The 25675-nt window shown below is 48.4% G+C and overlaps 1 protein-coding gene across 3 annotated transcripts in view; it reads right to left on the bottom strand.

Annotated features, from left to right (window-relative positions):
• Window positions 1–25669, bottom strand: part of TNK2 (tyrosine kinase non receptor 2) — a 101872-nt gene extending 76203 nt beyond the window's left edge. Inside the window, exons 1-2 of one of the 3 annotated variants that reach the window (XM_081007394.1) lie at window positions 25444–25669; window positions 12564–12842 (exon numbers count right to left, since the gene is read on the bottom strand). In XM_081007394.1, the coding sequence (XP_080863520.1) occupies window positions 12564–12587 (24 nt within the window). In that variant the 5' untranslated portion in view covers window positions 12588–12842; window positions 25444–25669. Of the gene's footprint in view, window positions 1–2960; window positions 3099–12563; window positions 12843–25443 lie in introns of those variants that run through there. The other 2 variants (XM_081007395.1, XM_081007396.1) reach the window with 2 other exon arrangements.
• Window positions 25670–25675: the final 6 nt, after the last annotated feature.

Below are 25675 nucleotides of genomic sequence, written 5' to 3'. Positions count from 1 at the left end.
TCGCACTGTGGCCTCACAGGGCAGGGCAGCTCATTTGTACCCATTGCAAAACAAACCGTAAAACTCTCTGCTGTCATCACACACATGGCAGGGCATGAGGCTCCTGACATGGGAGCAACAGCTGAGCAGGCCTGCATAATGCAATCTTTCTCCGCGTCAGACCATTGGTCCCTTGGTAATGTCTACACGGACTGGCAGAGGCTCTCCAGGAACACAGGAACCTGCCTTAAACAGAGCCAGACCCATAGCTGTCAAGCGTCCCTTATTTGGAGGAACAGTCCCTTATCCCAGCGCCGTGTCCCGCTGCTGTCCCTTATTGATGGATGTCCCTTAAATTTCCCGGGTATCAAAGGAAGCAGCTCCTCTCCCTCCCTCCCTGCCAGCCAGGGAGGAGGGAGGCTCCAACTGTGTTGCTTGGCTGCCCGGCCCACCCCCCTCCGGCCTCCTCTCACCAGCCTTGGCCCCCGGTAGCCCCTCACCGCTGGGACTGGCGGGAGCCTCGGGCCCTTCCGCCACCATCCTCCTCGCGGCTGCCAAACTGAGCGTCTCTGCCTGGGGCCTCCCCTCTGCCTGTCACCGCCGCTCCCGCTAGGCCGTACTGCGGCTGCGCCGCCGAAGGACCCGGATGAGATGGGCAGCCTGGCATGGTCTATGAATTGATGAGGAGCCTTGAGAGCAGAGCGAGGGCAACCAGAGAAAGCAGTTCAGAGAGAGGAGGAAGAGGAGGAGGCGGAGGCGCGGGCAGGTGTTCCAAGGGCTACAAGGGAAGGACTGCAAGCGCTTCTCCCATAGATTTGTAGTGGTAGACTAGCATAGATGGTCTGATCTGCGGGTTTACTTTGGGCGCTATTCCCCCGTCCCGCCTGATGGAATTGAGAGCTGCAGATGGAGCACGAGAGAAAAGATACAGAACTGCAGCAGCATCTTCGTAGCGTGGACTTTGTTTTGCGCGAAAAGTGGTTGCTGCTTGTAGTTATTTAACTGCAGTGTTTCATCGGCTGGTGTCTTGAGCAGCAACCTCTGGAAGCAAAGGGCTAAAACCCGGCGCTGCTCTCCAAAATTACTTATCTGGTCCCTTTTAACTGGTTGACTAAAATCCCTTATTCTGGCTGCTGGTCCCTTATTTTCAAATCTGTAAGTTGACAGCTATGGCCAGACCATTGTTCCATGTAGCTCAGTATTGTCTACACTGACCGGCAGAGGCTCTCCAAGGTTTCAGACTTAGGGGACATTCCTAGCCTGACCTGGAGATCCCAGGGATTAAACCTGGGACTTTCTCCTCGCAAAAAGGCGTCTCTTCCACTGAGCTACAGATCTTCCCCAGCTTTCTCATTGACAAATTGACCTAGGAACCATGTTGTAACACTTAGTATTTACAGAACACATTTCAAGTGTTCAAAGTGCTGCATTTGAATATATTTCTTTAAAAAAACCATTCTGTTTCACTTCTCGTTTTGAAAGCAGCCCAGGGAATCCTTGTTGATGAAAGGTCATTTCATCATAGATAAAACTAAATAAGTTCACAGAGACATAATTTCATTAATTTCTTACAACAGTCCTGAAAGGTAAGCCAGTTCTATTGCTCCCGTATTTTGACCTGCCAGTGAATGGCATGTAATACATTTAATAATGTACGTTTCCGAGCACAATTCAAAGCGTTGGTGCTGACCTTTCAAGCCCTAAACGGCCTCGGTCCAGTATACCTGAAGGAGCGTCTCCACCCCCATCGTTCTGCCCGGACACTGAGGTCCAGCTCCGAGGGCCTTCTAGTGGTTCCCTCGCTGCGAGAAGCCAAGTTACAGGGAACCAGGCAAAGGGCCTTCTTGGTGGTGGCACCTGCCCTGTGGAACGCCCTCCCACCAGATGTCAAAGAGAAAAATAACTACCAAACTTTTAGAAGACATCTAAAGGGAAGCTTTTAATGTTTAATAGGTTATTGTATTTTAGTGTTTTGTTGGTAGCTGCCCAGAGTGGCTGGGGAAACCCAGCCAGATGGGCGGGGTATAAATAATAATAATAATAATAATAATAATAATAATAATAATAATATAATGACGATACTAATAATGATGATGACACACTTGGCCGGGGGGGGGGCAGGGGGAGAGGAGGGGGAGACACAGTCCTGAAATGCGCACAGCAAGTCTATGGAGCAAGTAACCTTTGAAACAGAAGCTGAGAAGTTTGTAGCTGCTAATCCTCATCCCTTCTCAGTGCAAACAAACACCCGTCAGTCACATGTGCCATGAGGGAACCCCGGGCGCACGCAATTTCCGATGCTGAAGCGTAAGGAATGCATTACACACCAAGGGACCGTTTTCAGCAACATTCCACAGAAAGAAGGAAAAGGCCAACTGGGTCAAATAAGCGATATATCACATTGCCACAGAAGTACCACTCACTCAAACTGAAAACGCATGTTTCCTGTTACACAAACACACACGCGAGATTTTTTGAAACTGCACTTCAGACAAGCCCGCTCCAGACCCTCGAAGCATGCAGCCAGTCACTAAAACCACCTAGTTATTACAACAAGTGAGTAGCAAAAACAAAGGAAACGTTGCTTTGATGCCTCCCTTTTGCTCGCTGCGCTAATGAACAAATACACACATGCAATATAGATCTTATTGACCTAGAAAAAGACAACCCAGTTCCCACTAAGGAACAAAAGTCCCAGTGGACTGTTCTCAGTCCTGCCCTCCCTGAAGGCAGGCATTTGGCTTTGCAGCCTTCTGGGCCCTGGCAGTGAAGTCTCAGGGTTTGCATTTAGTCGCCTTAGGGGTTTCAACCTCATCGCAAGCGGCCTGGGGCCCACTGGAGAGCTTGAAAAACAAAAGTTCCCTGCCCCAGCTGCTTTGAAATCGCACTTCCAGCAACTCCCGGGCACCGCTGCCAGCCTCCCACATCCCCCAGGGCCGGGAGCAGGGACATCAGGGGCGGCTCCTGGAGTCGGTACTCACCTCCTGCATCTCTTCCGGAGGGATGCCTTAAGGCTCAGGTGGCTGGTTGCCCATCGCCAACATCTGGCCAGGAGTTTTGCTCTGTCTCTCTCTCTCTGCCTCCCTCTCTCCCAGCCAGGCTGCCTCTCTCCCAATTGGCCAGCCAGTCACATGACCATGACTTCACCCATCCTGGCATGCAGAGAGGAAGGTGACCATTCACTCATTAGCGGTGGCGTCAGAGTTTCAGTGACCGGCTCCCATTCACCAAGGAGACGCACCAGTCCGGGTGGTTGGCTTCCTTGGAAAGTCACGCTGACAGCCTCAGAGGAAGAAGTTGAAGAAGAAAAGGGAATCGCGCAACACACAGCCTCCAGGCTCCCATAAATTCCGGAGAGTCTGGCAGGAGCTCCAAGGTGAATCCAGTGTATCTCCCATCCCTCAGGTTCAGCCATGAAGAAGATTATCCACCAGGAAGACCCTCCTGCCATCAGGAATGCCAGCTGCTGGCACCCAAAGCCCACCCTGCACCAGGACTTCACCTGATCCTCAAATTCTTTGGAGGGGTCACGGACGAGAGATGAACTATTGGCAGATGTTATTGATGAGGAAGTGCTGTGCTGCTTTTATTATCTATATTCCAAAAGTGGTGTGGGTTTTTAAAAAAATATCATTTCAATTCTATTGTAGTTTAATTACTTTTTAGCTGGGCAACCCGGACAGATGGGTGGGGTATAAATTATAAAATTATTATTATTATTATTATTATTACCAATTATTTTATTACCTTTTTGTCTTTAAATAGTGTTTTAGTCTGTGTGAGCAGCCTGTGGGGAAAAGGCACATAGATATATCTATTTATATCTATAAATAGATATAATAATAATAATAATAATAATAATAATAATAATAATAATAATAATATTCAATGGCCCTACTGAAGAAAGTACAGTGGACGCTCGGGTTGCGAACGTGATCCATGTGGGATGCAGGTTTGCAACCCGCAGCGTCCGCAACCTGTAGCGGCGCGTCTGCGCACATGCAGGTCGCAACTGGGGGCTTCTGCACATGTGCAAAGCGCAATTTAGCGCTTCTGTGCATGCGCGACTGCCGAAACCCAGAAGTAACCCGTTCCGGTACTTCTGGGTTTCGGTGGTCCGTAACCCCAAAAAACACAACCTGAAGCATCTGTAGCCCGAGGTATTACTGTAATGACCTCACAATGGATAGACGTCTTTCCACACAAACCCCATCCCAATAGTTATGGGGCATTAGTGGCTGCAGAGCGGGACTTTGGTCTGATCCATGGGGTCTTTCCTAATGTTCTTAGGCTCTTATATTTACCCTCACCACTGCAAATCCCTCCCTTATGCCAAATCCAACGTCTTCCGCTGCCGCTGCCACCCCAACCCTGCAGTGAGGGAGGATTTGGGCAGATAAACAGCCGAAGCCTGTTCTGCCTCGAGTCGGGCAACCCCGAGCCGTGCTCTCAGATTGCAGCTCGACTTCTCCTCCCCTTTATCACATCGTGGGTACCCTCTTCCCATTTTCACAGCTGCCATGAGGGTGGGGAAGAGCCCCTCCTCATTTTTAAGATATCCAGCCCCCCTTATTTTTCCGAAGGCAGCTGGCATAAATCGAAGGCCACTCATCCGAACCGTAATAAAAACAACAACCGCTGCTACTAACCAGGAAATGCCTAGCAACATCGCCCTGTCGCTTGCCTTAAGGTGAGGCTCAGTAGCTTAATGGTTGAAGTGGGTGTGCGTTTGTGTGTTTGTACGAGAGAGTAAGAGGAACAGAGCGTGCCTCCCAGACCGTATTTTCAAGGGGGATTCAAGTGTGAGCCAGAAACATCAGGAAGCACTTTCTGACAGTCAGAACTGTTCAGCAGGGGAACGGATTCTCTCGGGAGGTTCTGGGCTCTCCTTCCTGAGAGGATTACAAGCAGAAGTTGTTTGGCCACCAGGGATTCCGTAGCCGTGATTCCTGCATGGCAGGGGGTCAGACTAGATGACTCTGGGGGTCCCTTTCCAACTCTACAGTTCTCTGATCCCATGTAAACGCTGCACAAGCAAATCAGGATCAACGCTTGGATCAGAACAAACGCTCAAGAAAGATCAGACATAGTTTCACCTCTGCATCCGTTTGTTGTGTGCAAATCAAGGTGAATGCTGAATAAACAGGTCACCTGTGGGTGCTCAGAAGGACAGCTTTGAGCGCAGAAGATCTTCCCAGCATCTAACGTCCAAAGCCTCTCAGCGTTTCTGTCAGCTGAGAAGTGGGGCAGGAAATTTTCCAGCGCTTTGTTTTCCCGTGGAAAATTTCCCATTTCGTAAGTTCTTCCGTTAATTGCAGTGAACGGGTGCCAGCTGCAAACAGGTATTACGCAAGCTTGGCCGTTTCGTAGCTTTCGGCCTCCTTTACTCAATGCATCCAAAAAATGGGTCTAATTTGCATAGGAAGTTCTCCCAGAAAACATTCCAGGTCAACTTTCCCCAGAAAACCGACAACACGGGCTGCCAGGGGATAGAGAGTTTGGCTAGAGGGAGATATGGGGGGCCTATGGCCCTCCCAGCAGACTCCGCTGTTGGACTTCAACTCCCATCATCCGCAGCCGGCATGGCCATTGGCCAGGGATGAGGCGAGGAGTAGCTGAGCTTCACCTGAGGGTACCAGGCTCCCCATCACTGGCATAAATGCAGTTAAGATTCACTGTTTGTATAAGGCAGGTTCATATCTTGGCAGTGAAATAAAAAATTGAAGGTCTTATATATATAATAAATGTTCATAAATGTACCAAGCAAACACGTACATAAATATATAAACCACATGTCTGAAGCAGCACAGGAAAGCAGTCCTGGCACCATTTTGGCTCCCAAACTGACCAAATGTTTTCTCTGCAAGGTCAAGGAAAATGGAAAAGCCTCCCCATTGTCTTTTCATTCACAAATCCTGTCTTAAGGGTATGTCTGTGTATGAAAAGGGTGAGCCTGTGACCTGGCTCAGGAACTAAGTATTTGTCATTACAAAAGACTGGCCAGGCTCTCCAGGGTTTCCAATCAAGTGAGCATTAAGAGGTAACCTGCCAGACAGGAGGTAAACAACACACTCAGATTTCTGTTGTAGACCACCCTTTCTGTGATGTAGGTATGATGTTTCTGGGAGGTGGTCTTGGACTCCAGGGCAGGCAATTTAAAATGTCTATATAAGGGCAGACACACCTTTGTTCTGGGTTCCTCCTCCCTCCTGCGTGTGGTGAGTGAGGACCCTGTTGCAACAGATCAATAAAGATCAGGCTTACTAGCTGCTTTGCTTCTCAATATTCTCTGGTTGGCCTCTGTTCTTTCCTCCGACCGATGGAGAACCTACAAAGGACTCTGTAAGGGCTCTTGTGTCCCCCATAAGGGAATAAGGGCAGATTTTTGTTTATTACAGCAGCAAATGCTGATAGGAAGGAAGCTGCCTTATATGGCATCACACCATTGGCACACCTAGGTCAGTATTGTCCACTCTGACTGGCAGCGCCTCTTTCAGGTTTCAGGCAGGACTCTCCCAGTCTTACCTGGAGACGCCAGGGATTGAACTCTTCTGCAAGCAAAGTTGAAGCTCTGCCATTGAGCTATGGCCCTTGCACAAGATTTAAACAGCCCAACGCTGATCTAAGCAGTCACTTAAAAGTGAACTTTAAAAAACCCATCCTAACATCCAGCATTTATATGGCACTTTTTATGGACACTCTACCTGCTGCGGGTGGCGCTGTGGGTAAAACCTCAGTGCCTAGGACTTGCCGATCGTATGGTCGGCGGTTCGAATCCCCGCGACGGGGTGAGCTTCCGTGCCTAGGACTTGCCGATCGTATGGTCGGCGGTTCAAATCCCCGCGACGGGGTGAGCTCCCGTCTTTCGGTCCCAGCTCCTGCTCACCTAGCAGTTCGAAAGCACCCCTAAGTGCAAGTAGATAAATAGGTATCGCTTTATAGCGGGAAGATAAACGGCGTTTCCGTGTGCTGCGCTGGTGCTGGCTCGCCAGAGCAGCTTCGTCACGCTCGCCACGTGACCTGGAAGTGTCTCCGGACAGCGCTGGCTCCCGGCCTCTTAAGTGAGATGAGCGCACAACCCCAGAGTCGGACACGACTGGCCCGTACGGGCAGGGGTACCTTTACCTTTTACCTACCTGCTGCAAGACAGTTTGAGCACTCTAAAGCACCATATAAATGCCTAGTCTTAGGATGACTAGGATGCAAGGTTTGCTAAGATGCAAGGATCTTAGAAAACCATCTCCTAACTATATCTGAGGACACCCTTTCTGAATCCCAAAATGGTTTTAGACCTCCTGTGGGGTCAGTGGATATGATTTTCACTGCTCAACAGCTTCAAGAAAAATGCAGAGAGCAAAACCAACCCCTGTATATGGTGTTTATTGACCTAGCTAAGGCCTTCGACACTGTAAATCGTAATGCCCTGTGGCCTGTCCTCCTGAAAATTGGCTGCCCAGATAAATTTGCGAAGATCCTTCTGCTCCTCCACAATAATATGACAGCAACAAGCACAGATAACAATGGCTCTCAAAGCGAACCATTCACAGTTGGATCAGATGTTAAGCAAGGTTGTGTTATCGCCCCAACTCTATTTATTATCTTCATTGCCATGATCCTACACTTTGTCAAAGAGGTAGAAATCATATATCGAACAGATGGAAAGCTCTTTAATATGAGCAGGCTGAAAGCAAAGAGTAAGGTTACCGTAACTTCCGTCACAGAGCTTCAGTATGCTGATGACAATGTAATGTGTGCACTCTCAGACGATGACCTCCAAAATATCTTCGCAGCTTACGAAAGTATTGCTCAACATCCCAAAAACCAAAGTGCTCCACCAACAAGCACAAAACAACCCCTCTGCAGCGCCACAAATCCAACTCAGTGGTGTAATGTTGGAAAGTATTGATGACTTCTCCTGGGAGCCGATTGAAACTAAATCCTTCGAAGACAGAGGTCCTATGGCTAGGTCGGGATGGCATGGGGATGAGGGACCAACTCCCTTCTCTTGCGGGGGCCCAATTAGTGCCATTGCCTTCCGTTAAGAGTTTGGGTGTAATCCTTGACGCCTCCCTTTCCATGGAGGCGCAAGTTACAGCAACAGCCAAGGTGACATTTTTCCACCTTCGCCGCATCAAGCAGTTGGTCCCTTACCTTTCCCGCCCCGACCTGGCCACAGTGATCCATGCGATGGTCATCTCCAGGCTTGACTACTGTAATTCGCTCTACGCAGGACTGCCCTTGAAGCTGTCCCAGAAACTTCAGCGGGTACAGAATGCTGCAGCGAGGCTCCTCACGGGGTCCCTGCCATGGGAGCATATTCACCCAGTGCTTTTCAAACTGCACTGGCTCCCGGTGGAGTACAGGGTCAGATTTAAGGTGCTGCTTTTGACCTTTAAAGCCCTTCACGGCCTAGGACCCTTATACCTACGGGACCGCCTCTCCCGGTATGCCCCATGGAGAGCCTCAAGGTCCATAAATAGCAACACCCTAGTGGTCCCGGGCCCTAAGGAAGTTAGATTGGCTTCAACCAGAGCCAGGGCCTTTTCAGTAATGGCTCCGGCCTGGTGGAACGCTCTGCCTCATGAGACCAGGGCCCTGCAGGATCTGATTTCTTTCCGCAGGGCCTGTAAGACAGAGTTGTTCCGCTTGGCCTTTGGCTTGGAGCCAATTTGATTCCCTCCCTCTCTTTCTTTTTTCTTTTCCTTCTCCTCCTGCGATGAGGCTACATATTAATATTTTAATGTTCCATTATTTTAATGTTGTATTTTATTTTTGTTTTTAAGTTGTAATCATTCATCTTGTTTTTATTATTGCTTGTAAGCCGCTCTGAGCCCGGCCTTGGCTGGGGAGGGTGGGGTATAAATAAAAATTATTATTATTATTATTATTATTATTATTACCTGGGCAGTTATCTTTCCACCAGGGCTGAAATTGATGCCGAAATCCAGCATCACCTGAGCTCTGTGAGTGCAGTTTTCTCCCGATTGAAGTGCAGAGTGTTTGAGGACCAGGACATTGGCAGGGAAACCAAAATGCTTGTTTACAAAGCTGTTGTACTTCCAGACTTACTGTATGCTTGTGAAACATGGACCACTTATAAATGCCATCTCCAACTCCTCGAAAGATTCCAGCAATGGTGTCTCCGAAAATTTTTACACATCACATGGGAAGACAGGCGAACTAATATCAGTGTACTGGAAGAAGCAGATATCACCAGCGTTGAAGCAATGATTCTTCAACATCAACTTTGTTGGTCGTGTTGTGCGGATGCCTGATGATCGTCTTCCAAAGCAACTACTCTATTCCGAACTTAAAGATCGAAAGCGTAATGCTGGTGGTCAACAAAAGTGGTTCAAAGACTCTCTCAAAGCAAATCTAAAGAAATGTAGTATAAACATTGACAATTGAGAAGCACTGTCCTGTGAGCGCTCCAGTTGGGGAACAGCCTTTACCAAAGGTGTCATGGGCTTTGAAGACACTCGAACTCAGGATGAAAGGGAGAAATGTCCTAAGAGGAAGGCATGCTTGGCAAATCCACACCGTGATCAACTCCTGCCGAGAAACCAAAGTCCCCACTGTGGAAGGACATGTAGATCCAGAACTGGCCTCCACAGTCACTTATGGACTCATTGTTAAAACCTGTGTTTATGGAAGACATTCTTACTCAGCTACCATGGATCGCCAAAGATGAAGAACATGTGTATTCCTATAGTGCCCTCTAGTGGCAAGCGGGTAGGGGCATGGGTGGCACTGTGGGTTAAACCACAGAGCCTAGGGCTTGCCGATCAGAAGGTCGGTGGTTCGAATCCCTGCGACGGGGGTGAGCTCCCCTTGCTCGGTCCCAGCTTCTGCCAACATAGCAGTTCGAAAGCACGTCAAGTGCAAGTAGATAAATAGGTACCACTCCGGAGGGCTGCTCTGGTTTGCCAGAAGCAGCTTAGTCCTGCTGGCCACATGACCCGGAAGCTATACGCCGGCTCCCTTGGCCAGTAAAGCGAGATGAGCGCTGCAACCCCAGAGTCGGCCACGACTGGACCTAATGGTCAGGGGTCCCTTTACTAGTGGCAAGCTGGAGTGAGCAGCGAGTGCAGGACATTCCCCTGGTAATTGTTTTGAATACCAGTTGCTGGAAACTGTAGCAGCGATTTTGTGCTCAAATCCTGCTTTTGGGCTTCCCTGCGGGGCATCTGGTTGGCCACTGAGAAAACAGGATGCTGGAGTAATAAGGCCATTGGCCTGATCCAGCTAAAGGGTTTTTCTCCCACCCTCTGTAAGCCTGTCCCTCCCCATCCTCTGTGCCTGCTGCTGTTGAGTCTGAGCAGGGAGAAAGAGTGACTTTTCAAGCCACGCATCTTGGGTTTTATAGGAATTATTCTCTCTCTGCTGATGTGCATAACATGGGGAGATGAAACCTGCTTTTTCGAGGGGCCCCTCTTGCACGCAGCAGCGATGCCCATAAAATGCCCCCTTCTTTGTCCCCACTTCCCCATAGGGTGGGGAGAAAGAAACAGTTTGCTAGCTCCATGCTTGGTGCTTTGGGAAATGACGGGAAACCATGTCCTTGAGCAGCGCAACGTGCAAGGGATTTCGGACAGGTGGGTGGGGCAAATCACCTGTCAATTATGTGACATCATCATGAGGGTGTGTCACTGCCATATGGGTCCTGCCCACCTGTCGCATTCTGCCCATAATGCTGATCCTAATTAGCATCTGGCTCACGAAACCAAAAATAGGTCTCCCCCCTTTATGTAGGCAATGCTGAGCCACTGAGTACCAGATAAGGCACCACCTTTATTTTGGGGGGTTGGGCTAGATGACCCCTGGGGTCCCTTCCAACTCTACTGTTCTATGATTCCTAAGTTCCCAAGAGATGGAGCAACGAGTTGGGGAGGCCAGGTTTCAAATGCCACCCCTGCTGGACAGAGATCAAATGAGTCTTGAGCAAGCCACACACAAGCCTGCTGAAACTTTCGTTTTCTGCCAACCTCAATGACAGGTTTCCTGAAAACAGCTTGCACACTCAGGAAGCCACTTGTGCAATTCACCACCCAGTTAGATGCCATGCTCAGAAACATATGCAGCATTCGAGACCAGGGAGAAGGGTCGATGGAAGAAGATTGGAAAAAATTCAAAATATACCTTCAAAAATACTGCAATATAAAAGACTGTTAGAAAGAGGTTGGAAAAAGAAAATTAGGTCGTTTTGGTAGATATGATATAAAGGATTAAGCAAAAATGAGTTGATGAAATTAACGAAACAGAGGAGGTTTAATTATATTATTTTAATTTAAAATACGTAAATGAAAATAAGGTTAGAAGGATTTGCTGGAAATACGATCTGAACTAGAATACAAAATTGGGAGGTGAGAGGAGGTCATGGAAATAAGTAAAGGGAAAAGGCTATGTAAAGGTTTAATCTGTTTTTGCTTTATTTTAACTTAATGCATTTTTATATTTTTTGTTAAGTCTTCTTTTTTATTCTATTTTATTGTTTACTTTAATCTTTTTATTTTTCGCTTTGTTATGGTTAAAGTTTTCTTTGTATTTTGTATGGTTTTTCTTTCTCTTTTTTTGTAACTTTAAACTTGGAATAAATATCATTTTAAAAAAAAACAAACAGAAACATATGCAGCAGCCTATGTACTTAAAGGTAAAGGTACCCCTGACCATTAGGTCCAGTCGCGAACGACTCATCTCGCTTTATTGGCCAAGGGAGCTGGCATACATTTTCCAGGTCATGTGGCCAGCATGACTAAGCCGCTTCTGGCGAACCAGAGCAGCACACGGAAACGCCATTTACCTTCCCGCTGGAACGGTACCTATTTATCTACTTGCACTTTGATGGGCTTTTGAACTGCTAGGTTGGCAGGAGCAGGGACTGAACAACGGGAGCTCACCCCATCGCGGGGATTCGAACCACCGACCTTCTGATTGGCAAGCCCTAGGCTCTGTGGTTTAGACCACAGCGCCACCTGCATCCCCAGGCCTGTGTACTTATTTGCAAGTTAAAACAAGAAATAAATAAAACCTTAGAGGTCTTAACTCCGCATCATCCGATCCCGTCCACAAAAAAGCCATTGAAAGAATTTTTCTATTAAGAAAAACCTAGACGCTACTTAGCAGTTCCAGGTTCGATGGTCTTAACTCAGAGGACGTGCTAAAACCTCAGGAGGGAGGAAATAAGCTCCTGGTTCTCAGCGAGGCGGAAATCCTGTGTCTGGGCTGTGCAACTTGAGAGCAAGTGTTGTGTGTGGCGGAATCCCTCCCCAAAGAAAGCTAACACACCAGGGAAACATTTAGCCTAGAATCCTTCTCCCTGCTAAACAAACAGGCACTCAATCACCTGAACCTGCTTTTAAAAAATAAATTAAAAGATATCAGGTCCTGAAGATGAGTTTCCACTGTAACCATGTCTGGACTTTTCTTAAACGCAGCTGGTCTTTATTGTACAACCTGGAAAGTCAACGCTGATCAGTCCTAGGCTAGATAGCCTAAGCTTGCGATCCTATGTGCAGTTACTTAGAAGCCCATGAAGCTCAGCAAGGCTTACTTCTGAGTAAACTCGCCTATGATTGTTTACCTACCTGAGGCTGTGTTATTTGGGTCATCTTCTGCCTCCCAATCCCAGCGTTTCCTTTCTCTCCAGGAGGCTCTGGAAGAGAAGAGTCAGTCCTTTGGTTCTCCACCTTCCCTTATGACTTGCTTCTTCTCCCTCAAGAAAGGATCGACCTGGAGCAGGAGATCTACTGAGAGGGGGCCATCTAAGCACCCAGCTGCTTCAGACGGTTAGGGTCTCCCTCAGGCAGAGGATCCCAGGATCCCAGGTATCACAGGGTGGTCCATGGAGGTGAGTCACACCCAAACTGCAAGAGGATGGAGAAGACAGGCGTCAGTCACTAGAGATTTTCTGTCTGGAGCTGGAAGTGTTTGAGGCAGAAGAAGAAGAGGCTTCAGCAAAATATGGGGTTTCATATTTAATAAAATTAGAGAATCGGAGGCCTGACTCTCTGCCGTGCTCTGTGACACTTTAAAGATCCTAGTCCTCAGTTTTCTCCTTCCCCAATAATTCTCCCCCAGTCTTGGTTTCTATTTTCTACACAGATAAGTTGGCCCCTGTTTCCCCCTTCCACGACAAATGGCCATCTGTCAGGGATGCTTTCGTTGTGATTCCTGCAACTGAAGCTAAGCAGGGTCTGGTGTGGTTTCAAATTGGGTGGGGGACCTGCATGTTGAGATTCCTGCATTGTAGGGGGGTTGGGCTAGATGACCCTCAGGGTCCCTTCCAACACCACAATTCTAAGATTCTAGGATATCTGCCCACTCAGACACTCTGGTCTGTGGAACTTGCATTGCTGCAAGGGCCATGTCATACCCATTTGCTGGCTGAAAACCATTTCACTGCATTGCAAGGTCCCAAATGCTGCAAGCGTTCCTCGTGGGGGAGCTGCTCAATCATTTGGGTGGCCTGATCCTGGTCACACAGATGCCCAGCCGCAGCCTAGTGACGGTCTTCCCCAGCCAACACTCAGGCAAGGTCAGGATCCGCCCCCCCCCCTGCACTTGGCTACAGCTAAAGGGAAAAGCCAGCGCTTCCTTGGCCTGTGAAGAACAACAGAGTTATTGTTGCTAATGGGGGATGCTGCTGTGTGATTTCTCGTGAGTAGAGCAGCCCAGACCTGTAGGAGGGCAGATTTCCCACGCCCTGTCACTCCATACCCTTCCATCCCCTTCCTCCTCCGGCCAGTAGCTCTGCTTGGGAACATTTTGGGAGGGCTGAGCACAGAAAAACACTCCGCTGCGAACAACACCCAGCAAAAACAGCTATTCCCAGGGCGATACGATACGATAATCTTTATTGTCATTGTCCCATACAGAACAACGAAATTGAAAAATCTACACAAGACGTTCAAAAACCAATAAGCCTGCTATCCCAGCTATCCCCACCTGGTTAGCCCCCTAAAAACTCTGATACCCCATTTTTAAATACAATATACTCCCATAGAGACTCCTTATACTGCGTTTAAAACCTAAATCACATTTGGATAGAAACTGTTTCTCAGGCGGCTAGTCCTAGTCTTTATAACCGTATGGGACGCGGGTGGCACTGTGGGTTAAACCACAGAGCCTAGGACTTGCCGATCAGAAGGTCGGCGGTTTGAATCCCTGCAATGGGGTGAGCTCCCGTTGCTCGGTCCCTGCTCCTGCCAACCTAGCAGTTCGAAAGCACGTCAAAGTGCAAGTAGATAAATAGGGACCACTCCAGCGGGAAGGTAAATGGCATTTCCGTGTGCTGCTCTGGTTCGCCAGAAGTGGCTTAGTCATGCTGGCCGCATGACCCGGAAGCTGTACGCCGGCTCCCTCGGCCAGTAAAGCGAGATGAGCGCCGCAACCCCAGAGTCGGCCACGACTGGACCTAATGGTCAGGGGTCCCTTTACCTTTACTTCTTCCAGAAGGCAGAAGCTGAAAGAGATCATTTCCGGGGTGCGCACTATCCTGCGCTATCTCTGCAGCTTCCTTATGGCACCTGGAAGCATAGATTTGATCCAAGGTTGGAAGAGTGCACCCAGCTGCCTCCAGCTCTTCTCCCTCACTCTGCCTTCGCCAACCCCGGATACAGAAAACCTTTTCTCCCTTTCCCCTAACTCTACAACTCTGGGACATCTCATAAGGCTGGATGCTGGAAGATTCGGGACAGGAACGGAAGGACTTCTTCATGCAGAACACAGTTAAACTATGGAACTCCCTGCCACAGGAGGCCACCAACCTAGATGGCTTTAAAAGAGGATAAGACAAATTCACAGAGGAAGAGGAGAGGGCTATCAAAGGCTGTTAGTCATGGTGGCTCTGCTCTGGTCCACAGTTGGAGGCATCAATGCTTCTGAATGCTGGTTTCTGGAAACCACAGGAGGGGAGAGTTGCTCTTGTGATTTATTATTTCTTCTTCTTCTTCTTCTTCTTCTTCTTCTTCTTCTTCTTCTTCTTCTTCTTTTTCTTTATTGGTTTTCAGATATTACATTACAATAGAGATGTACCAAAGCCAACACCATTTCCTCCCCAACCCCCATACATTTACATTTCCTCAATCCATCATATTATTCATAGAATCATAGAATAGAATCATAGAATCATAGAGTTGGAAGAGACCACAAGGGCCATCGAGTCCAACCCCCTGCCAAGCAGGAAACACCATCAGAGCACTCCTGACATATGGTTGTCAAGCCTCCGCTTAAAGACCTCCAAAGAAGGAGACTCCACCACACTCCTTGGCAGCAAATTCCACTGTCAAACAGCTCTTACTGTCAGGAAGTTCTTCCTAATGTTTAGGTGGAATCTTCTTTCTTGTAGTTTGGATCCATTGCTCCGTGTCTGCTTCTCTGGAGCAGCAGAAAACAACCTTTCTCCCTCCTCTATGTGACATCCTTTTATATATTTGAACATGGCTATCATATCACCCCTTAACCTCCTCTTCTCCAGGCTAAACATGCCCAGCTCCCTTAGCCGTTCCTCATAAGGCATCGTTTCCAGGCCTTTGACCATTTTGGTTGCCCTCCTCTGGACACGTTCCAGTTTGTCAGTGTCCTTCTTGAACTGTGGTGCCCAGAACTGGACACAGTACTCCAGGTGAGGTCTGACCAGAGCAGAATACAGTGGCACTATTACTTCCCTTGATCTAGATGCTATACTCCTATTGATGCAGCCCAGAATTGCATTGGCTTTTCTAGCTGCCGCTTCACACTGTTGGCTCATGTCAAGTTTGTGGTCAACCAAGACTCCTATATCCTTTTCACATGTACTGCTCTCAAGCCAGGTGTCCCCCATCTTGTATTTGTGCCTCTCATTTTTTTTGCCCAAGTGCAATACTTTACATTTCTCCCTGTTGAAATTCATCTTGTTTGTTTTGGCCCAGTTCTCTAATCTGTCAAGGTCGTTTTGAAGTGTGATCCTGTCCTCTGGGGTGTTAGCCACCCCTCCCAGTTTGGTGTCATCTGCAAATTTGATCAGGATGCCCTTGAGTCCATCATCCAAGTCGTTGATAAAGATGTTGAATAAGACCGGGCCCAAGACAGAACCCTGTGGCACCCCACTAGTCACTCTTCTCCAGGATGAAGAGGAACCATTGATGAGCACCCTTTGGGTTCGGTCAGTCAGCCAGTTACAAATCCACTGAGTGGTAGCATAGTCAAGACCGCATTTTGCCAGCTTCTTTACAAGAATATCATGGGGCACCTTGTCAAATGCCTTGCTGAAATCAAGGTAGGCTACATCCACTGCGTTCCCTTCATCTAACAGGCTTGTAATTCTGTCAAAAAACGAGATCAGGTTAGTCTGACATGACTTATTTTTCAGAAATCCATGCTGACTATTGGTGATCACAGCATTCCTTTCTAGGTGCTCACAGACTGTTTGCTTAATGATCTGCTCCAGAATCTTCCCTGGTATTGATGTCAGACTGACTGGGCGGTAATTATTTGGGTCCTCTCTTTCCCCCTTTTTGAAAATAGGGACAACATTTGCCCTCCTCCAGTCTGCCGGGACTTCGCCTGTTCTCCAGGAATTCTCAAAGATGACTGCCAGTGGTTCTGAGATCACATCTGCCAGTTCTTTTAATACTCTTGGATGCAGTTCATCTGGCCCTGGAGACTTGAATACATCTAAACTAGCCAAGTATTCTTGTACTATCTCCTTAGTTATTCTGGGCTGTGTTTCCTTTGCTGAATCATTTGCTCCAAATTCTTCAGGTCGGGCATTGTTTTCTTTATCGGAGAAGACTGAGGCAAAGAAGGCATTGAGGAGTTCAGCTCTTTCTGTGTCCCCTGTTTGCATTTCACCATCTTCTCCTCTGAGTGACCCCACTGTTTCTTTGTTCTTCCTTTTGCTACGAACATACCCATAAAAGCCTTTTTTGTTGCTTTTAACCTCTCTAGCAAGCCTGAGTTCATTCTGTGCTTTAGCTTTTCTGACTTTGTGTCTACACGTGCTGGCTATTTGTTTGAATTCCTCTTTGGTGGTTTCCCCCCTTTTCCATTTTTTGTACACATCCTTTTTTGATCTTAACTCAGTTAAAAGTTCTTTAGATACCCACCCTGGCTTCTTTAGGCACCTTCCATGTTTCCGTCTCATTGGTATTGCCTGACGTTGTGCTTTTACTATCTCCCTCTTAACAAACTCCCAGCCATCATGAACTCCCTTTCCTTTTAGTATTACTGTCCATGGGATCTCACCCAGCACTTCCCTAAGTTTTATGAAGTCGGCTTTCTTAAAGTCAAGAAATTGAGTCCTAGTATGCTTGGCTGCTCCTTTCTGCTGTATAGTAAACTTCAGAAGAGCATGATCACTCGCGCCTAATGATCCTTCCACTTCTACCCCACTAACCAGGTCATCAACATTGGTTAGGACCAGATCTAAAATGGCTGTTCCTCTTGTTGCATCTCCCACTTTCTGGACAATGTAGTTGTCTGCAAGGCCATTGCGGAATCTGTTTGACCTTATGCTCTTGGCTGAGTTTGACATCCAACAAATATCCGGGTAATTGAAGTCCCCCATTACTACTATCTCCCTTCCTTTTGCATGCTTGGCCATCTGTTCCAGGAAGGCATCATCTATGTCCTCCGTTTGGCTTGGGGATCTATAGTAAACTCCCACAATGAGGTCACTGTTATTCTTTTCTCCCTTAATTTTGACCCAAATGCTCTCACTTTGGCTGCCTTAAGACGTCTTCTGAATGATGTCAGGTAGTTGTTTATCTCTTTGACATCTGATGGGAGGGCGTTCCACAGGGTGGGTGCCACTACCAAGAAGGCCCTCTGCCTGGTTCCCTGTAACCTCGCTTCTCGCAGCGAGGGAACCGCCAGAAGGCCCTCGGAAGAGCACCTCAGTGTCTGGGCTGAACGATGGGGGTGGAGACGCTCCTTAAGGTATACAGGACCGAGGCCGTTTAGGGCTTTCAAGGTCAGCACCAACACTTTGAATTGTGCTCGGAAACGTACTGGGAGCCCATGAAGATCTTTCAAGACCAGTGTTATGTGGTCCCGGTGGCTACTCCCAGTCACCAGTCTAGCTGCCGCATTCTGGATTAATTGCAGTTTCCGGGTCACCTTCAAAGGTATCCCCACGTAGAGCGCGTTGCAGTAGTCCAAGCGGGAGATAACCAGAGCATGCACCACTCTGGCGAGACAGTCTGTGGGCAGGTAGGGTCTCAACCTGCATACCAGATGGAGCTGGTAGACTGGCTGCCCTGGACACAGAATTGACCTGCACCTCCATGGACAGCTGTGAGTCCAGAATGACTCCCAGACTGCGCACCTGGTCCTTCAGGGGCACAGTTACCCCATTCAGGATCAGTTTTATATATGATGGGAAAAAATTCAGAACCCTTTAGCACCCATTAAAACATCAAATAAAACAATCCAAATTCAAGCTTCAAGGAAAATATTCCAGATCCGTCTCTTTTTGCTTTCCCCAGTCGCCAGCCCAGCACCCAGAGATTTCCATGTGGCCTCGACTGGATCTGTGCCAGTCGCAAAACGCACCAGCCTGATTTCTAACCCTGATTTGAACCTGGGACCTTCTACCAGTGAGCCACGACCCTTCCCCAAATCCCCTCCCCCCGGCACAGTCAAGGTACCAGATGACCCTAAGTCCCCATCACTGCCTCCTGCAACTTTGGTTATCAGCAGAGAGTGGGAGAGAGCGATTAGCAGAACAGAACAGAACAACCAAATGCCGTTATCGTCAGGGCCTTTTCCTCCCTCACTGATTGTTTCTTTTCGAGGGATCCGGGCCAGGCAGGGGCCCTGCCCAAAGTCTGGACAGAATGGGCTCAGCCGAAGATAAGGCTCGGATGCCAGCTTTCTGGCAGGGGCTCAGCCTTCCAGGCCTGGGGGTGCCCTCTAGATGTTGGGGCTGCCAAACCCATCAGCCCCAGTAGCCAACCCGGCCAATGGGTCAGGGAGGACAGCAGCCATGGCACAGAAGAGTGCCATCACGAATTCTTGGTTGTGCCCCTTTCCACAGCTGAACAATGAGTGGCTCACAACATTATAGGGAATAAAATGCAACACGGCTCAGGATCTCAATACTATACCTTAAGACTGCCCCTCCCCATATGAACCGACTCAGACCCTGCGCTTGTTATCTGGGGCCCTTCTCAATGACCCCCATCCCAGAGAGTTTCAGAGAACGGGGCCTTTTCAGTGGTGGCTCCATGACTGTGGAATGCTCTCCCCAGAGAAGCTCGCCTGGTACCATCATTACATGACTTTAGGCGCCAGGCAAAAACATTCCTCTTTACACAGGCCTTTGGCTACTGAATAATCTATGGCTGTTAAAGCTGTTAAAGAATTATGATTCTTTTATTATTCTGTCCGCTACTATGCTTTTTATTACATTTTTATTATCGATGCTCTGTAATACAGTGGTACCTCGGGTTAAGTATTTAATTCGTTCCAGAGGTCTGTTCTTAACCTGAAACTGTTCTTAACCTGAAGCACCACTTTAGCTAATGCGGCCTCCTGCTGCTGCCATGCCGCGTGATTTCTGTTCTCATCCTGAAGCAAAGTTCTTAACCCGAGGTACTATTTCTGGGTTAGCAGAGTCTGTAACCTGAAGCGTATGTAACCCGAGGTACCACTGTATGCTCGTAATGTTGTACAAAGCCCTGGGATCTTTGGATAAAGAGTGGTATATAAATTGAATAAATAATAACATTAATTTCAAGATAATGTGTTAGGAGTCACAAAACAGAGCGCAGCTCAAACCCCTGTCCCAAGATCATCTGCACCAGCCTTCCCAACCTGGTGCCCCGCAAGAAGTTGTTCAGCTGCAGCTCCCATCGCCCTTCACCATTGGCCAGCCTGGCTGATGCCCATCTACATCTGGAGGGCAACATCTGGTTGGTCTCCTCCAATGAGCCATGGCTCTCTAGCGTCGTTGGAAAAGAGCCTTTCCATTCTTGCTGCCCTGGGCTCCTTTGGCAGGAAGGGCAGGGTACAAATTCTACAACATCATTATTATTATTATTGTCATTCCTAGCCCTATTTGGTGGGCCAATGGCCTGATCCAAAAGGCACTTCTTACATTCTTGCAAGGCCTTCGGGAATTATGCCGAGGGCAGCAAATGGCACAGATCACAGATGACAATCTTTTGTCGAACGCCAATGGGCAAGTTCTGGTTTTGCAGGGCATAGTTGTGATCCTCTGTCCTGACAGCTCCTCCTGCATTGCACTTTTCATTGGCAGAACGGCACCCAAAAAACCTCCCAGTTTGTGCCATTTCTGGACCCCCGAAATGAGAAGCTCCCCTGCCAGCAATCTGCCTCTCCTGGGTCAGATTAGGGAGACTCAGCAAAGTCGCTCAGCACTTTCTCAGGCACAGCCGCCTCCGACCGCCAGCCTGGATGTGGCCCAGAAGGGGAAACAAAGGGAGGAAAAGAAAAGAGAATGGAGAGGAAATGCTTTGGGGCACGATCTGCACAACATCTGGAGACCCAGGAGAACAGAAGGGCTCTGATCAACAGGAACCATGTGTCCCCCTCCCCACACAACATGTTCCAGTGGCGCCACGTTGGGTGGGATGTGGGCTTGTGCGAGGCCAAAGCACATTGCTGTGGGGGGAAGAAAAGCAAGCTTAGAATCATAGAGTTGTAGGCTGTGAAGGGACCCCCAAAGGTCATCCAGCCCAACCCCCTGCAATGCAAGGAATCTCAGCTCATGGCAGGTGGCCATCTGAGCTTTGCTTTAAAACCTCCAAGGAAGGAGAGCCGCTTCCAGGCTTCTCACTGTGGGATGTGAAACACAAGAGCAGTCAAGTACAACATTCCTAGAGTGAACATGTTTACACATGGAGAGGAATGTTTGTCCAGCCAGCAGGTAAACTTCCTGTTTCTGGGCTGGGACAGACTTCCTCTGTATGTGACTAGAGGTGGGCGTGGCCTCACCTGTGCAGGTAACGACAAAAGCACAGGGCAGAGCAGCCATCTCTCTCTCTTTGACTACATGCATCGAAGAAGCAACATCTGTTTAGCCAAAGATGCTCTCCTGGCCTCCAGCCAAGAGAGGAGAAAGGGACTGTCTCCTTATGAGTTAGTTTCCAGGTGTATGTTACTTTTCTAAGCTAAGTCTGCCTTCTGGGATCCGATTGTGAACAGAATGATGTGTGAGTAAACCTTTTTATACTTTTATAGAAGACTGTGTCGTGTCCTATCTTTTATGAGGGAATAAGGGGGAAATACCAAAACAGTTATTATAGAGGCTTTAGCGAGCCTGCGCAAAGGCATCCGCTGCGAGTTTAAAAGGGGGAAGGTTACTCTGCTAAATTGTGAACTTGTTTACACAAGTTGGAAAGGCTATAATCAGACAATATATCCTCTCCTGCATCCCTGAACATTCCCACACTATTTCACGGGTGGGATTCCAGCACAAACCAGCAAACCTTTCTGGAAACCAAGCCATGTGACAAAGCCCCCCCCCCCCCATGATATTCTTGTGGGGAGGCTGGTAAAATTCAGGCTAGGCAATGTTTCTGTTAGGAGGATTTGTAGCTGTTTGACAATCTGAAAGAGTGCTCAGCAAGGGGTCTTCATCATCCTGGGGAGAAAGTGACAAGTGGGGTGCTGCGGGGTGTTGTTCGACATTGTTATATAACTGAAGGAATTTAGGGGAAGCCCATCAGACTTGCAGATGACACCAAACTGGGAGGGCTGGCTAATTAATACCTGAGAAAATAGGATCCGGATGACCTTAATAGATTGCAGAATTGGGCCACATGTAACAAAATGGATTTAAATAGAGACACGTGGCAGGTTCTGCACTTAGGCAGGAAGAACCAGGTGCACAAATACAGTGGACACTCGGGTTGTGAACGTGATCCATGCAGGAAGCACGTCCGCAACCCACAGCGCCGCATCTGCGCACGTGCGGGTTGCTATTCGGTGCTTCTGTGCATGCACAAAGCGCGATTTAGTGCTTCTGCGCATGCACAACTGCCGAAACCCAGAAGTAACCCATTCTGGTACTTCCGGGTTTGGCATGATGCTCAACCCAAAATCGCGCAACCCGAAGTGTCTGTAACCCAAGGTATGACTAAATAAAAAAATCCTTCCAGTAGCACCTTTAAGACCAACTAAGTTAGTTCTTGGTATGAGCTTTCGTGTGCAAGCACACTTCTTCAGATACACAGTGTGCTTGCACACGAAAGCTCATACCAAGAACTAACTTAGTTGGTCTTAAAGGTGCTACTGGAAGGATTTTTTTATTTTGACTATGGCAGACCAACACGGCTACCTATCTGTAACTGGAACCAAGGTATGACTGTATAGGATGGGAGACAGAAGAATGTGTGGAAAGATCTAGGGGTCTTGGTGGACGACAAGCTTAACATGAGTCAACAGTGTGATGCAGCAGCAAAAAGGCTAATGCTGTTCTAGGCTGCATGCACAGAAGACTAGTGTCCAGATCAAGGGAAGTGATAGTACTGCTCTATCCTGCCTTGATCAGACCACACCTGGAGTAACATGTCCAGTTCTGGCCACCACAATTTAAGAAGGTTGTTGACAAGCTGGAAGGGGTGCAGAGGAGGGCAACCAAGATGGTCAAGGGTCTGGAAACCAAGCCTTATGAGGAGTGGTTGAAGGAGCTGGGTATGTTTAGCCTGGAAAAGAGGAGACTGAGAGGAGATACGATAGACATCTTCAAATATCTTGAGGGCTGTCACATGGAGGAGGGAAGAAGCTTGTTTTCTCCTGCTCTGGAGGGTAGGATTTGAACCAATGGCTTCAAGTTGCAAGAAAGGAGATACAGACTAAACATCAGGAAGAACTGTCTGACAAAATAAAAAAATTCCTTCCAGTAGCACCTTAAAGGTAAAGGGACCCCTGACCATTAGGTCCAGTCGCAGATGACTCTGGGGTTGCGGCGCTCATCTCACTTTATTGGCCGAGGGAGCCAGCGTACATCTTCCAGGTTCTGTGGCCAGCAGGACTAAGCCGCTTCTGGCGAACCAGAGCAGCACATGGAAATGCCATTTACCTTCCCGTCGGAGTGGTACCTATTTATCTACTTGCACTTGGACGTGCTTTCGAACTGCTAGGTTGGCAGGAGCAGGGACCGAGCAACAGGAGCTCACCCCGTCATGGGGATTCGAACCACCGACCTTCTGATCGGCAAGCCCTAGGCTCTGTGGTTTAACCCACAGCGCCACAAACATGGGTCACCTTAGAGACCAACTAAGTTTGTTATTGGTATGAGCTTTCGTGTGCATGCACTACTTCAAAACTTTCTGACCGTAAGAGCTGCTTGGCAGTGGAACAGACTCCCGCGAGAGGTGGTGGCCTGTCCTTCCTCGGGGGGGTTTAAGCAGAGGCTGGGTGGCAGTCTGCCAGGGATTCTTCAGCTGTGATTCCTGCATTACAGCGGGTTGGTCTAGATATCCCTCGGGGTCCCTCCCAAGTTCTATGAATCTATTCCCCAAGCTACAGGTCCTAATCCTCCCTCTCCCCTTCCCGCCAAGGGCACAAGGCAGCTCAAGAGGCCAGGCAGCTGGGTCAACCTGGGAGCTAAATGCAGGAATTTAATCCAACCCACAACTGAACTCTCAGGAAGGCAGCGTGACTGCCAAGCCATTTACAAGGGCATAGCAGCTCTGAAGAGCTCACGCCAGCTCCCCCCTTCGCTCACTGCAAGAGCCATCACAGAACTTACCTCCCCAAAGGCAGGACCCTGACAGGCAACATTGGAAGTCACAAGAGCAGGGTGACTGGGCCTGGAACTGGGACACCCCAAATCTAAGACGCTTAAAGAAAACCAAAATAAAATCTGTACCAGGGACAACAAAATTCTCGACTCTTAGCGAAGCAGCCACCTGCTCTTGTTGTTATTTTAATTGCACAAAACAATGAGGACTAACCTCATTACTTCATTGACTTTTCTCCCTTTTTAATTTCAACCTGAAGCTTATGCCAAAGTCCAAAATCCGCAGGAACAAGAGGCCTACTGCCCTTTATCGATTGCCAGTTGACAGGGGTTTTGTGCAAATACAGTTCAGGCAACTCTCTCTCCCTCTCGAAAAAATAAAAGAGAGACAAAGACTGGGGTGCTTTAGTTGAGATTCCTGCATTTCAGGGGGTTGGACTAGATGACCCTCGGGGTCCCTTCCAACTCTTCAATTCTATGAAATCTTGAGATCGCCTCCAAATTGCAAGAGTTGAAACGGGCCTCTCGATCCAATTTGCCCAGTGAAACACAGGACAAGGCAGCCCACCATTGCTTCTTCAAACGCCATCCCTGTTCACGCGTGAAGTAGGGAGAGAAGTCTCTGGTTTTCATACAGGAAAGGGAGCCTGGGGAGAAGGAGGCAAACTGCCCTGGCTGGGGGAGGAAAACAGGGAAAGCAGGTGGAGAGCAATCACACCTAGTTTGGTCCTGTGGTTTGGCTCGCTTGCTTGAGTGCTCCGGAGCTATCAGTACCCAGGAATCCTCCTTCGCTACAGAGCAAGGAGCTACCGGTATAGCCACATGCTGTTCAGGGGGAAATATGCAAGCATTTCATAGAATCATAGAATTGCAGATTTGGAAGACACCCAAATGGTTATCCAGTCCAATGCAACAGGGGAATCACAGCATTTTATGCCACACAGGCAGGGTACTTGGGACTGGGGCACCCCAAATCTAAGATCCGTAAAGAAAAGGAAACCTGTACCAGAGACAGCCAAATTCTCTTAGCAGAGCAGCCACATGTTGCCGATGTTAAATTGTGTATAATGAGGACCAACAACTTTTTTCTCATTCCAGTTTCAAACGGAAGCTCATGCCAAAAGCCAACCTCTTGACAGGTCTGAAACAAGCACCTTCATCTACCAGCCTGCTCAGAAGAAGCCCACCCTGGTGCCCCTTCCCCAACCTGGTGCCCACCTCAGATGTTTCTATGACTTACCCCCCAGTCTGCTTTCTGCTACCCATGCAACACCCTCTGTGGACACCACAAACCTGCCTCTACAAAGCAGTACAATTATCCGTTCCAAGACAGAACTGTTTATGAGAGAAGAGAAGCAGTTTGTATGGGGGGATGTTAGGAGGAGATACAGGGCCTTTTCATCCCCCTTGCAGATTATTCGTTAGCATGAGATGTTCTCCCGTACTGCTATAATCCACGGAAATTTGGAGAGTTTTCCAAACCCTCCTTTTACAAGTGGATTACAAGGTCTGCAGTTTTTGCGCTCGTGTTGCAAACCGTGGAGCCAACATTTCATAAAATATCATTTAAAAGCACCCCACAGGAACCCACTTCCTTCCTCAACACGCTCTAGATATGGCTTAGGTCAGTCAGATCTGACCGACGCAACCTTCAGATCAGAGTATAGTGAGCGATTGCCTGTTGCCTGAACACACAAGACAAGGAACTCTACACAACAGGGGGTGGATTATTCAGAGCCCCCCCCCCCAAATCTCCCCACCGGCATTTCACTTACCCACCAAAGCCTCTATCTTCCCTTGCGGCCCTTTATCTCCTTGTCCTGCCATGGGGATCCCACATCTGCTCTCCAGCAGAGAGAGGAACGAATTCCAGAAATTGCAGTATGCACACTCTGGCTGGGCTGTTTTGCTGGGCTGGCCAGCTGCCGCCGCTGCTGATCTTACACGCCAGGAGGCCCGAGCGAGTGTTGTTGACACACGCAGACAACCTCTCTCGGTTGCTTTGGC

Source organism: Podarcis pityusensis (genome assembly GCF_964106645.2).
Source record: "Podarcis pityusensis genome assembly, chromosome: 5".
Classification (NCBI taxonomy): Eukaryota; Metazoa; Chordata; class Lepidosauria; order Squamata; family Lacertidae; genus Podarcis; species Podarcis pityusensis.
Note: the sequence above shows the minus strand (reverse complement) of the source record. Positions and strands in the feature narration are given on the sequence as shown.